At 32.1% G+C, this 13,532-nt stretch overlaps 1 protein-coding gene across 2 annotated transcripts; it reads left to right on the top strand.

The window, feature by feature from the left end:
• Positions 1 to 564: 564 nt before the first annotated feature.
• Positions 565 to 12,538, top strand: LOC132702972 (O-acyltransferase like protein-like). 2 transcript variants are annotated; one of them, XM_060671933.1, is made up of 12 exons: positions 565 to 753; positions 1,396 to 1,523; positions 4,792 to 5,000; positions 6,803 to 6,888; positions 7,164 to 7,360; positions 7,874 to 8,046; positions 8,423 to 8,591; positions 8,882 to 9,075; positions 9,239 to 9,380; positions 11,082 to 11,259; positions 11,363 to 11,505; positions 11,785 to 12,300. In XM_060671933.1, exons 1-12 carry the CDS (start codon positions 657 to 659, stop codon positions 11,896 to 11,898), a joined length of 1,830 nt encoding a protein of 609 aa, XP_060527916.1. In that variant the 5' UTR covers positions 565 to 656; the 3' UTR covers positions 11,899 to 12,300. The 2 variants fall into 2 exon arrangements, with proteins under 2 accessions (XP_060527916.1, XP_060527908.1); XM_060671925.1 differs by lacking the exon at positions 11,785 to 12,300 and adding an exon at positions 12,334 to 12,538 and having other exon boundaries at positions 566 to 753.
• Positions 12,539 to 13,532: the final 994 nt, after the last annotated feature.

The raw sequence follows: 13,532 nt of genomic DNA on the forward strand, positions 1-13,532 counted from the left end.
TTTAAAGTGCCCCACAGTTAGGTTGTTGTTGGCATATAATATAAAAGTTACTTTTAATAAAACTTCTGGATTCGTCCTGCGTTGGTTTTTGTTGACTCGAACTAGCTAACGTTTCGCCAATCATCCTGTTGTCTTCTTCAGAGTGGAAGTTTCTTTGAAAAATTGATATAAAAGTTATCTGCAATTATGAAAGAAGTCATTGTACATTTATTATAAATTTGGCTGTGTCTTTTCTGAATGCAGGACTTCTTTGTAGAACTGAGATTGTCTTTCCATTTTAGATACTCATAACATACATAAATAAGGATCGATGGACTTCCAATGTTGGGTACGTCACTGTACTGAATCTGAATGAGTAGGTTTTTTCGAACGAATCTTTAATCTGCCATTTAATTTAAAAATCAGTTTTTGTGATAAATATTGAAATTACCTTCATTTACGTTCTAAATACACCAAATCAATTAATTAAAATAATTCAGTTTCGTTGTTTCGTCAACACAATCGTATGAAGGTAAATAACAGTAATAAGAAAATTGGTATTTAACAATGCGGACTATTTACCTAGGTCGATGTCATTTTAAACGAGGTAAGAGTCCTACATCACATATTATTTGGTCGCTAAAATAAGTGACACGGAAAAGTTGTATTTAACGGGTATGTTTTTTGTACGGAAACTTTGGCTAACTTTTCAGCTGCTGTTGTTTTTGTGTGCTGGCAATGTTAGTGCTCGAGATGTTGCGACCGAGATTGAAAGTAAGTTGAAAAAAGCACTCAAAATAAATGAATGAGGCAATTGTTTAAAATGAAAATAGAATATTTTTGTTTTGTCTGTTAGTTTACCAGATGATTTCAGAGCTAATCAATCAAAGTAAAACTAGGTTTGGCAGAGCACCGATTTTGATAATAGGATAGAGAGTATCAGAATTTACAAATTTCAAATTAAAATTAAAAAATTAGTTTTTGATGAAAATATTGTTAGTTTTGTTCAAAGTTATACTAAAAATATATCAAGATATCTTAACAAATTTTGAAAACAGTTTTTATCAATAAACTTTTTGAAAATTTCCGAAAAAAATATTTTTATGATTTCGAATGGAACAAAAAGAAACAAAAAAAAACATAGTGAGACGTGCTCGAGATATTTTAATTTTTCGTAATAGAGTAAATGATTAAAAATAACCTACTGGACCGAATAATCTTATATTGGGAATTTTTAATCTTCTCTGTGCATAAAATAGTCAAAAAAAAATTAAAAATGGAATTGCCAAATCTTTGGTTGATATGATACGTAATGGCAAACGACAAACGCTTCGAAATCAGGGGCTCAACTTGAAGTTTTGAATCGATGTTAGTATAGAAAGATAAAGCTTATAAAACAATCTTTTGATCTTGTAGAAATTTTACCTCCAATTTACGAAGCAGACTTCACTAATTGTACAACTTTCGATGACAGTAAGTACTGTTTGGCACAACTAGAACTTATTCCGCCAGATCCGAAACCATATTATTGGAAGGAAGTTGAAGTACGTATAACCATTTAATTAGTACATTGTAATACTAAAATTCCGAATAATATGACTACGTGAGCAAGCTATTCATTTTTATCGCCTTAAAAGTGCTTATTTAACGCAGGGATTAAATGTGCAAAGTAAGTGAGCTACAGTCTTAGGTTTTATCTGATTATCCTGTTACTATGTTTACGTTAGTAGCTAAAGCTAAAGTAGTTAAAAGAAAATGTATAAAAAGTAGTTAAAAGTGCGATGTGATTTAACATAATTTGGTTACACGTTTGTATAATATTGAGCTACAAGACCACTTCAATAGCAATATTAATAGCAATGGTATTCGTACTTTGCATTAGTAACCCGAGGCAACCTCCAGCGCCTATGAGTTCGAGATTTTAAATTTTAGATTTAAAAAAATTGGCTATACGGTAAATAAAATGTACTGGAATCATTCATATAAAGAAATAGGCGCATTATTCAAGTGTTAACATCAAACAGCCTTTTTTTTTTCAACATAACTGAAGATGTCGCAATAAATAATCGTAATGGCCAAATATGAAAATTGAGTCAGTGACCAGACAGCTGAGATGAAACTCTTAGTAAATGTGCGACTTATCGAATTATCATTTCGGAACTGATTTCATTTTAATCTTTTATACTGTAAGGGAATCTTATTGTACAGGTACTGCTGATACAAAATGTGGGAGAGTAATTAAACCACCGATTATTGAATTAAGGTTATAATAAGAGTTTATTGCAGTTATGACTAGAAAAAAACGTTAATAAGAAGTGAAATTTCTTGTACATATTAAGCTAGTGTGTATCAGCATTATTCATCACTATTATAGGTTTTTGTTTGATCTCATGAGCAAAGTGTATATAGTTAATCTTCATATTACAAGCAACTGGACAATGCGCAGATAATATCAAATAGCTGTGGATGTATATAACTAAAATTTCTCGCTTAAATGTGTATGCGTATCCATTTGGCTTTCGATGGAGCGAGATTGATGAAAACATTAAATTAATTAAATTAACTATAATGCAATTATTTCTTACCCAAAAAAGATCTAGCTGTTAATTTTGATTTTTTTTAAGTACTAAAATACTGAAGTTAAAGAATTTAGAGTTTTTTTTAAAACTTTTTCACACCTTAAAGGATTTCTGGATTTTCCGATGAGAATGGGTTTTACCATAACATTTTTAATATCTAATGTCTCCGTGGTCTATAGTCAAGTGATAATCCATTAAAAGTATGAATTCTCTTAAAACAAAAAAAGTATTTTTAGTTTCGTGTATTTTTTCTTTTCCCCTTTAGCTTGTTTTCGATATGTATATGAAGACAAATTATTTAATAGGTTATTGCCATCGCCAAATCACGGGTGGTGCAATTTTAACAGCAGGGGCAGATTGCGAACATCGCAAATCACTTTTTATCGATAAGTTAGTACATAAATAACTGTATCCCGCCTGCATAGTGATTACTTATATAGGGTAAATGTGATAGCGCTGGACACAATTTTCTTTTAAGTGGAATAAAATTAAAACCTAAAGGGATACTTGAACTTATTTTAAATCGGGACTAAATTTTAGTAGTAAATAGTATTTCGACAAAAAGTGAAACAATGAGCTTAACATACTATGGGCGCTTCAATAATTTTCTCTCCTCTTTTTTCTTCTTTTTGCTTTGGGGCGTTGATTTCAAAAATTTATATATCATATAAAGGGTGATTCAATAAGGGTTTCCACATTAAAATAATAAAAAAACTCGGAAGAATATAAAAATATACAAACATTTTTATTTGCCATTTTAGATTAGTGTATTACAATTAGATATGAAAGATGATGTCTTTCAAATGACCCCCGCGACTCATGTGGCATGACGTAATTCGTTTATTGAAATTTCCTATGACTTTTTGACACAATTCAGGTTCTATGCCGGCTATTTCACGTCTAATCTCCTGTTTCAGCTCTAGAATAGTGTTTGGTTTATTTCTATAAACTTTGCTTTTTAGATACCCTAAAAAAAATCTAAGGGAGTAAGATCACGTGATCCCGGCGGTCAATTGATATCGCCGTTACGTGAAATAATCCGACCAGGAAACTGCCCCGCAGCAATTGCATCGTTTCTCTGAATGTGTAACAAGTGGCTCCATCCTGTTGGAACCACAAATCTTCAATGTCCATACCTTCCAACTGCTCCCAAAAAAAAATCAGCTATCATGTTTCGATAGCGAACGCCATTAACCGTAACAGCGTTCTCCGCATTATCCTCGAAAAAAAAAGGGCCAATTATTCCTCCGCACCAAAATGCGCACCAAACAGTCACTTTTTGAGGATGCATTGCTTTTTGAACAATCTCTCTTGGATTTTCTAATCCCCAAATATGAGCATTGTGTTTGTTTACAAAGCCACCAACGTGAACATGTGCCTCATCGCTAAAGATAATTTTCGTTGAAAAATGAACCTCTTGTTCTCGTATCTATTCTGGAAAAACGCGGCGCTGTTGATGATCTCGAGGTTTCAACTCCTGAGTTATTTGGACTTTATACACTTTGCATATACACTTTATACACTTTGGGTGTAGATGCAAGTCTTTTATTAAAATTCACTTTGTGGTTGAATACGTAAGGCTCACTTGCTGCGATCGATGACGAATCGATGTGTTTGGATCTTCGGCTACATTTTCGCGAACAAAATATTTTGATCTGACCGACCTGCACGGGCACGTTGAGGGACTTTGTGGTTAGTTACAGATCCAGTTTGCTCAAATTTTTGAACCACATTCCAAATTGTCCTCTCAGAAGGTCACGTAGAACCCGAAATGCATTTTTTCTTGATCGACCATTTTCATAATAGGCTTGCACGTTTTTAACACGTTGTTAAGTCATATATTGCTCCATGACTAATTTTGTTTTGAGGTTAGAAATCTCATATGATAATAAACAAATAAAGTGGCGTTTCAAAAATATTTCAGATTGCAATGTGGAAACTCTTATTGAATCACCCGTTATATCGAATATCATTTGTACCCAAATTGCCTTACAGAGTAAATGAGAAGCCATTCCTTTGGAGTAAGTAGTTAGTACCAAGAAAATTTTAATAAAATTTCCAAAAGTATCATAAATGCTAATTTTTTGTTCTAAAAATTGCATGGAAAAACATATGCTTGGACGGAATATCAATCAAATACCAAATACCAGATGCTATCGCGACAATTGTTAGTGAAGTAGTTCATTTTGCGAATTTCATTAGTAACCAATTAAATATTTTGTTTTTATTGTAGGCCCGCTCTCATAGCCACAAACATTTTGACAGGCGTTACCTTGCTCGAGCGATTTGTGTTCCACAAAAATTAGCAGATGATACGAGCATACTGGAATACGTGAAAAACAGTTTGGAAGAAAATATCGCCGAGTACAATTTATCGTTTGAAGTTAATATGGTGAATTGTCGGCGAACTATAGAGTTTTCATCGATGGACATATGCTTCGTGTAAAAATTTTTCTCTTGGGTTTAATTAGAATCTATGGTTCTAAGATTAACATGCTAGAACGCTTACTCATAGTGAGTTCTTTTAAGTTGTGAATGAAAAAAAAAATGAAATGGGAAGAATAAAAGTTATTTCGATTGATGTATTTTGACAATGCGAAAGTAATCAGGTATCTAAGCAAAGACTACATAAAAATCAATTTAATTGCCAAACAGTAAGGAGAACAAAAAAAGTGGCTACTTGATGTTTTAAGTTGGGGATAGTTCTTTGATTTTTCATTATTTTATAGGATTAAGTCTAGAGAGAGGTTTAAAGATAGTGAGGGTCTTAAATCCCAAATTTATTTTATTGCTATGAGGTATTTAGAGGGAGATAGCAATTCATAAATTTGGCTGCCATGTAAACTAAATTTTTTATATATTTTTTGAACAACACTTGCGCTTGCTTAATTGATCGAGACAGAAATTAAGTTGTTTTTCCTACTTCCTACTCTAAAATACGCGTTTATTATTAAAATTAAAAATTTGCTACTTTGAAATAACTAACAAGGACAAGCCATTGATTAGTCATTCATGTAATATTGAAATTAGAGATGTATTATCGCTTGCGTCAAAACCCTCCACGAAGTTGTAATTGCGAACTACTTAATTAATTACGCCGTAATACGCGGGTTTCGCGGCATGCAATAACAGAAAAAATTATTTTGCAAAGGAAGTAAGTAACCTTAGAATATTCAACGAGCTCTTGCAGTCACTATGATGTGCAGCGATAATTTTGGCAAAGAATTTAAATGTCCAAATAGTTTTCTTCAAAAAGTATAATGTGCCAGAATTTTCGCCAACCTCATTGGCAAGGTTGGCTGGCGGCATAGCATATATAAGAATTCCGCAGATAGCCCATTAAGTCTAAAACGCTTTCAAAACATAGAAAGAACACGCATACAGTTTTCCGCCATTAATATAAATAACGATTGAGCGTGTTTTCGTTAAACAACAATTAATTAGCAGTCATGAAGTCGAGAACGTTTTACCCGAAGCAGTTAGAAGGTTGAGTTAATAAAGTGCACTTATTATAAGGTTACTTATTACTATATTAATGAAAAAGAAAAAGCAATAATTGTATAACATTTTTAGAATAATTTGATGTATCTTTAATCATTTAACTTCGACGTAGTCGATGCGACGAGACCAGCGTGTATTAAGAATTGCAGTACAGCTGTACAATTCCACAGTCAATTTTGAAGAACAGCATTATTTCGATATATAAACATACAAAACTTTAACCTATAAAGCCAAATAAAATTTGTGCTCTAAAAAAATTGTATCATTACATTTTTAAATTCAAAATATTTTTTGTCCTATGTGCTTAATTCTAACTTTTAAGAAAATAAAGTTTGTTTTTCATAGTTCATACAAATTATTAAATGACACGGTAATTTCTGAAATATATCCCACAATAACAAAGTTTTAGATGTTCTTCTATCTCTTGGAATTACCTCAAAAAACATGTGGAAAAGATGCAAATATATTTTATTTACTGGTTAGTTGACACAAAATTTCTTTGACGAATACATCTACTAAATAATCTAAGCTTACCTAACTTTTCAAGATTAACAGTGTATTGCTTGATACATTCGAGTTGAATATTTTGGCACTCGACTTGCAGTTATACTCTTTTATTGCTGAAATTCAGAGTTTGTAATAATAGGGTTTGAGTCAGTCGTCCTGTGTGGTGAAATTTAGAGATATTCATATGACAATCAAAAAGAAAGCAGAACTAACCACCAAATATAATTATTTTTCAGGATTCTGATTATTTTGCATATTTTGATGATAATCTACGCTACAATGTGGGATATGAATCGCAACACAAAAACAAGAAAACGCAGAGGTAAGTTTCTAATATACTGTTAATTTTAACCCAATTTAAAATTATTGTCATTTTCCTAAAACTAAATTTTTTACCAACTTTTACGATTTTATAGTATCGCCTGTTGCTCTATGGCTCTATGCGACACTATGTATATTATGAGTGATACAGATGGTTTCAAAATATCGCGCCTCATAGATAAATACTTTTATACGGGCTATGTCATCTCTAATGATGATTTATTTTTTGGGATAGAATGTTTTTAATTTTTGAATAATGCTTATTTTTATTTTTAGTTGACGAATGGATTCTGTCATATTCAGTAATATCAAATTGGGAAAAAGTGACGATCCATAAATCCAAAAATAAGGATTTTAACAAGCTGATGTGCATTCAGGGAATAAGATTCTACTCTATGACGTTTATTATACTGTGCCATATAAAATTGGCATGGGCTCAGAATTTCGTCTCCAATCCAGAATTTATCGAATATGTAAGTATTAAACGAGACTTTTGGAACTTGAAAAGCATTTGTGGTAGATAACAAAATATGAATATTTAAAAGTATATATGAAGAGCAGCCGAGTTATTATCTAACACCTTCACCGTTTTGAAAAAAAATTTTTTTAGAAAAACACAACATATATAGCACATAAAAGCATAATAATATCCCTCCAGAGGATTTTTATTTAAAAACTCAGTTTTCATTATTTTAAAATTTTCGAAATAAACTTGATCTAATGCTGTGTCCATACATAAAGGACGGAAGATGAAACTGTATAATAAAATATAGGGTGATCCATTTGAAATTCCCAGGTCTCAGTGTGCGCCAAATTTGATTTCCATTGAATACAGGCACTATAGAAGATATTATATAAACCGAGCAAATTTTTACTGCTAAGAAAATATAAAATTTATGTTTTACTAATTTTGAAAGTTTGATAAGAAAAATTTTATTTTAGATAAGCCAGCATTTTTATCAATAAACTAACCAACATTTTTTCAGGCTTACACACATTGGTTTGTTCAACTGAATCTCACATTTGAAACTTTCCTCGTTCAGCCATTTTTCCTTATATCATCTTGGCTGCTAACAAATCAAATTCTTGAACTGTATAGGTCTAATGGAAAGTTCACCATATATGACTGCTTTATTCTCATGGTTAATAGAATATTCAGGTAAGCATCAATAATTATTACTTACTATTAATTATTATTGTTGGGAATAGAAAATTTTATGTTGATATAAATCGTTCTCGAATAATTTATAAACTATAGTAATATCTTATTTCAAATTTAAACGGACAATTTTTTATTGAATTTTTACCTTAATTTTTTACTGATGGAGGTGGTGGAAATTTTAAAGAAGTTCTCAATTTTTTGTTTCATTAGTATAAAAGCGTGTCACGGTACCTTTTCTCGACCATTTTACAGTTCCAAAAAAAGGCCTAGATAATTTAGTTTAAAAAAACTACAGAAACGGTGTTAATAAAAAAAGTAATTCCGTTTAGTTATCAGTATATAAAATATATCCCCATTTAATTTTTTCTTGTAGATATTTACCTACGCTATTTGTAATGGTATTAATGATGCAATCATCAATTGGCAACCTCGCTAGTGGACCATTTAACTTTGACGTGGTCGATGCGACGAGACAAGCGTGTATTAAGAATTGGTGGGGAACCTTATTCCAAATCTCTAATGTTCTCCCCTTTTCTGAAATGGTAAATAAGACAATTACCCCAATATTCATTGTGTGGGTTTTCAAAAAAGAAATATCTGGCAGGAAATATGTTGTTCTTATTCTAAAAAACGCATATTTGACCAGTTTACCGGGTCCATCATTTGATGACAAAAATAAGTGTCCCTAATGTCAAAATAGTCTACTGTCATCAAATGTTGTGAGTGGTTATTTATATGGTATTATGAGTCGGGAAATGTTAATTCTTATCTTTTGTATATTCTTGAGTTTATAGGTTTTGAGGAAAGTTGGTCGAAAAATCGATATTTTTAGTGCAATCCGGGGACCTGGTATCTTTCCGTAGATACTCAGTACTTTTTAGCTGTCCTCGCAATTCTGTTTGCTAGCATCAACTATAAATGGAATCTCAGAAAAATTTTGACTTTTTCCATAATTTTCACTTTAGTTGCAAATGCGATTATAACTGGCATTCAAAACCTCGATGTAATTGTACGTCCATCTCCCGAGTAAGTACCGGAATCTATTGCAAGCCTTAGCTAATTTCGGGAAGAAATTTTTTCAGTAGCGTTTTATCAAATACTAAAAAGTTTGCAAAAAATACCGTACTATGGTTAATTTTAATTTACTGCTGAAACATTTAAAGTTGAGTTACCAAATGTTATATTTTAGGAATATTAAGGGTACAAACTTCTTACATTATCCCTATTGGACTTCGCTTCATACTGGTGTGCTTAATAATTGGGCAGCAAGTCTAGTGGGAATTGCCATTGGTATAATATATTTTCACACGAAAGAAAAAGATAAGACGGAAGTAAGTATTGTTTGGTTTATTAGACTTTGGTAAACACTTGATCCGTCTAAAACAAAAGAAAAAAGTATACTGAAAAATAGCACGAAACCTTTCTAAGCCCTACGATGAAACAAGACAACTAAAAGAAAGGTATTACGCGTTTCTGTTGTCGCTCGTCACATTATGTTACTTGGATTCGAAGTTCCATGCAGGCAGCTATAGCTTAGCCTCCGTGGAATTGTCAGTTGTTGTCGAAAAATTCATTTTGTTGTCTGGCATTACTACATCTAAATCCTTGATTCCATTCGCATTCTAGTGTAAAAACTCACTAGCAAAATGTCTAAGGAGCGAAATAATTTTTTTTTGCTATATTTTAAAGAAAAAATAATTTCTGATATGGCAGAATTTGATTTGGAACTTCATACCCTAAAAAAAGTCATTGATAAAAAGTCTCCTATTTTCTTACCCTGGCAATAGAAATGGTTTACATTACAGTCGGAGAATTTAAGAGGAGCGTAAAAGCCAGAAAATCACTAAAAAACACACACTCGCGGTTTATGTTGACAACCATGGCAAATCTAAGCGCTGATGAACAAGTAATAACACGGGGATGCAGAAGGTGACAGACGTGCAACTAAAAGAGACCTCATAAGTAATTCATAAAATTGCTGTTGTTTTGTTGCAACTATTTTTGGCTAGGGACGAGTGGGATGAGGAGTGTTGCCTTAATTTGAATGGTTGCTATGGTAACTAAGTAAGGCACGGAATTATTATCTTGTGAGGTTATAACGTAACAAAATTAAATTTTTTATTAATATATTATAAATAGTGAAATTAATCAAATTTGACACATTTTTAAAATTAATCCAAACCATATGCGACGTTTTTGAGCGTTCTTTGGAAACATGAAATACATACTACTTACCATAATTGCACAAGAAATAAAAAGGTCACCTGCCTATAAAACACTAGTTCGATTTGTTTACATACACATGAAATGACAGTTCGGAAATCAAACTCTAAGTTCTTGCATGCAAGTTGCAAACTTCACATGGCAGCATTTTTGTTATTAGTCTTTGAAACACCTTTTCACTTCCAAAAAGTCACTTTCGTACAAAAAATTCTAATTTATCCATTCCTTTTAATAAATAAAAATATTATTCTGTGTACGGTAAAAAACCCCTCAGCCCATCATTCATTATGTATATATGCGCAAGGCCGCCTTCGATATCCCTGATGCCTTTCGACAGGTAGAGCGGACTTCCTGACTTAAGAACCACCTTTACGAAACTTGCCCGAACTAGTGGATTTTTAAATCATATCTGGGACTCTGATAGTCTATGTGGGATATATTTTCGTAATGTATAGTAATTTTACGTGTGATTAGAACGTGATTTTCATATTGGTTGGACAAATATTGGGGTTTCTTTGATCTATTTTGGATATAACGTCATTGGATAAGATCTTATTTGAAGCCATACTAAAATATTGCCAAAATTTTGGTTTTGGTGACTTTGAAAATTCTAAAACTGAAAGAATCTGAAGGCTTCGAAAGGCTATATTTCTAAAAAATAATGTCATACAAAACTTAGTTTACAAACAACATTTACCTATTTCTGGAGCTAATATTAAGGCTCCACTATCAATGCATGGTTGACATTATGTAACAAATTAATTAACAATTATGCAGTTCACATATCACATAAACGTATTTACTTTTAGTGGTATGAGAAAGTAGTTTACCCACTGGTTTTTTATCTATTTCCCGTGGTTGTGATATACACAGCTTCGATTCCGACCAAAGGAATAGGAGCCATCTCTATTGGACCTCTACTAAAACCATTGTATGCAACTGGGGTCGGGTTAGGAATTCTGGGAATGTCCCGAAACTCTATCAAAGGTAGATTAGATTTGTAACCATATTAAAACTAGCCGCATTATTTTTGTATCCAACTAAGACTGTACATAACATTTTCTACCTTTCTATAACCACCCGGTTTTAGGTTGGGCAAAGCGCATCTGCGAATGGAAATATGCCGTCATCATGGGAAACTTCAGTTTCAGCACCTACATTTTTCATTTCGCTGTTATTTTTGCTAGAGGAAATTACAACCATGTAGTGTCGGAAACGAATTGGCAAGAAGTGGTGAGTTACTTAGACTTGTACAGATTACAGTTTGAGGGTGTTATAGACTTTCTTATTCAGAAAAAATGTTTTTTCCAGAAACAGGATATTTATTTGTTTTTCTTCATTCGACAACAACATGCAAAATAGTACTTGTGTACTATATCAACCAATTTTGTACATATCTATATAATAAAAAAAATTGCCAACAGTATACATAATACTTTCGTGCTCCATGTATAACGACATGGCATTCACGTTTTACCTAAAGTTACCTTCGATGTAGCGGTTTTTTTCCAGAGCTGCAAATTTTGTAGAGGCGTGTCTCTAAATGGTTGGTTAGGGTGCATAGGTGCGTCCATTTATGGACAAAAGAAGGAAAGCACGTTTTGGATTAGGAATCTTAATTTTTGAAACATTCTGGTCATGGAGAACATAAACTGATGCACAATTTTTGTGTGTGAAAGTCCCAGTGCTAACAGTCGAGAAGTCAAGCAAACGTGAATGAAAATCAAAAATTGGTGATGCATTTATTTAGCGCGCAATACATTTTCACTCCTCATATCATCCATTTTGTGATTTAAATTTTGGGTATATTTACTCAACTAAATAGTAGTTAAATGTAGAGTAGTTGAAAATGTATTGCTATGTCAGATTTCGCTGGAAAGTGTGCGTATTTTCTTGTAGCAAAGGAAATAAATATTAATATATTTACTAATTAACTAATTAATTTCTTCCTCTATCTAGTAATGTAACAATGTCGGTTTGTACTCGCATATGTATACTGTATGGGGGTGTACAAAAAGTGTTTAGGTATAGCTAAAAACATTTGTTGTGTTTTTGTTTTAGATATATGCTATAGTAATTGATCTCATAGTATCATGGATTTTGGGGATTATTATGGCCGTATTAGTTGAACAACCTGGAATTAATATCCAAAAACTCTTGCTTCCTCAAGTAAAGAAGGATGCGAAGAAAGTACCAATGAGTCATAGCGATGAAAATTTATTAAAAAGTAAATAAATAAAAAAAAATACAAAAACGCATTTTTTTAACGTTCCCGCTCCATTTGAAGAACCATATAGTCTTATCAAGAAAAAAAAACAGTAAAATGTTTATTGGCTGAAAAATAAGGTGGAATAGCGAGAATACTAGTTATAGGAACAAGCACGTATATTAAAAAAATATTTGTTCTTCTAAAATTGAAGACTAATCTTTTGGTACTTCCATCAAAACTCGTTTATCGGTCGATCATTACAGTCTTGTGTATTACCGCGTAAGATCTAGAATTAAATTCAGGGTCGCCTGCGCTAAGCGAAATTATTAGACGAAGGAACTTCGAAATCCTCTTTTCTGCTACAATCCCGTGGAAATGGCGCATTTCCGAGAATTTCCTTGTGAGACCTAGGGGTCAATTTTAATTGAATTAGGAAAATGATGGCAAAGGTAACGAGAACAACGAAATTTTGTGATAGGTTTTGGTAGTTTATATAGTTTAACACTTACAAAACGACTGCCTTAAAATGTCAAAGTCATATATTTGAAATTGGAAAGAAAAATTAAGTTCCCATCTTGTTCAAACGAATAAAATTTTCATAGCTTATTGTAAAATTGAGAGTTTCTAATTTTTCGTCACCTGAAGAACTGAATAAAGCAACAGATTTCTCTCCAAAAAATGTATGTTTTTAATGATTTTTTTTTACAAAAATGCACATCTGAGAACGTAGCGTTCATCAGAGAATGTTTCAAAACGCCGCGAATGCTTTTTCGAATTTCAAGTCCACTTTCTTTATCGATTTATATTTATGTTTAAATTTTGTTTACGAATGTTGTGAAAGTTCGTGATTTAAAATTTACGGCTATGGCGTACTTTAATTATCGCGTTTGAAATTAACACTTTGACCAACTATTCAAAAGATTTTAAGTTACTAGATATCGGATGTGCTTCAATTCAATAACACCAAAAAATATGAAATGAAAAATTGAAAACGAATATGAAAAAAATATATGCTATACTGTTAAGAAATTCAAATATCCTTAAAAAACAA

Source organism: Cylas formicarius, unplaced genomic scaffold (assembly GCF_029955315.1).
Source record: "Cylas formicarius isolate icCylForm1 unplaced genomic scaffold, icCylForm1.1 PGA_scaffold_10__41_contigs__length_53128322, whole genome shotgun sequence".
Taxonomy (NCBI): domain Eukaryota; kingdom Metazoa; phylum Arthropoda; class Insecta; order Coleoptera; family Brentidae; genus Cylas; species Cylas formicarius.

What these genes read in the sequence shown, in the direction of transcription:
- LOC132702972 (XM_060671925.1), top strand. Translation starts at nt 657, where the DNA reads ATGTTTTTTGTACGGAAACTTTGGCTAACTTTTCAGCTGCTGTTGTTT. An exon ending in AAAAACAAGAAAACGCAGAG is followed by an intron (nt 6,889 to 7,163) that starts GTAAGTTTCTAA and finishes TTTTATTTTTAG; the next exon opens with TTGACGAATGGATTCTGTCA. An exon ending in ATCCAGAATTTATCGAATAT is followed by an intron (nt 7,361 to 7,873) that starts GTAAGTATTAAA and finishes ACATTTTTTCAG; the next exon opens with GCTTACACACATTGGTTTGT.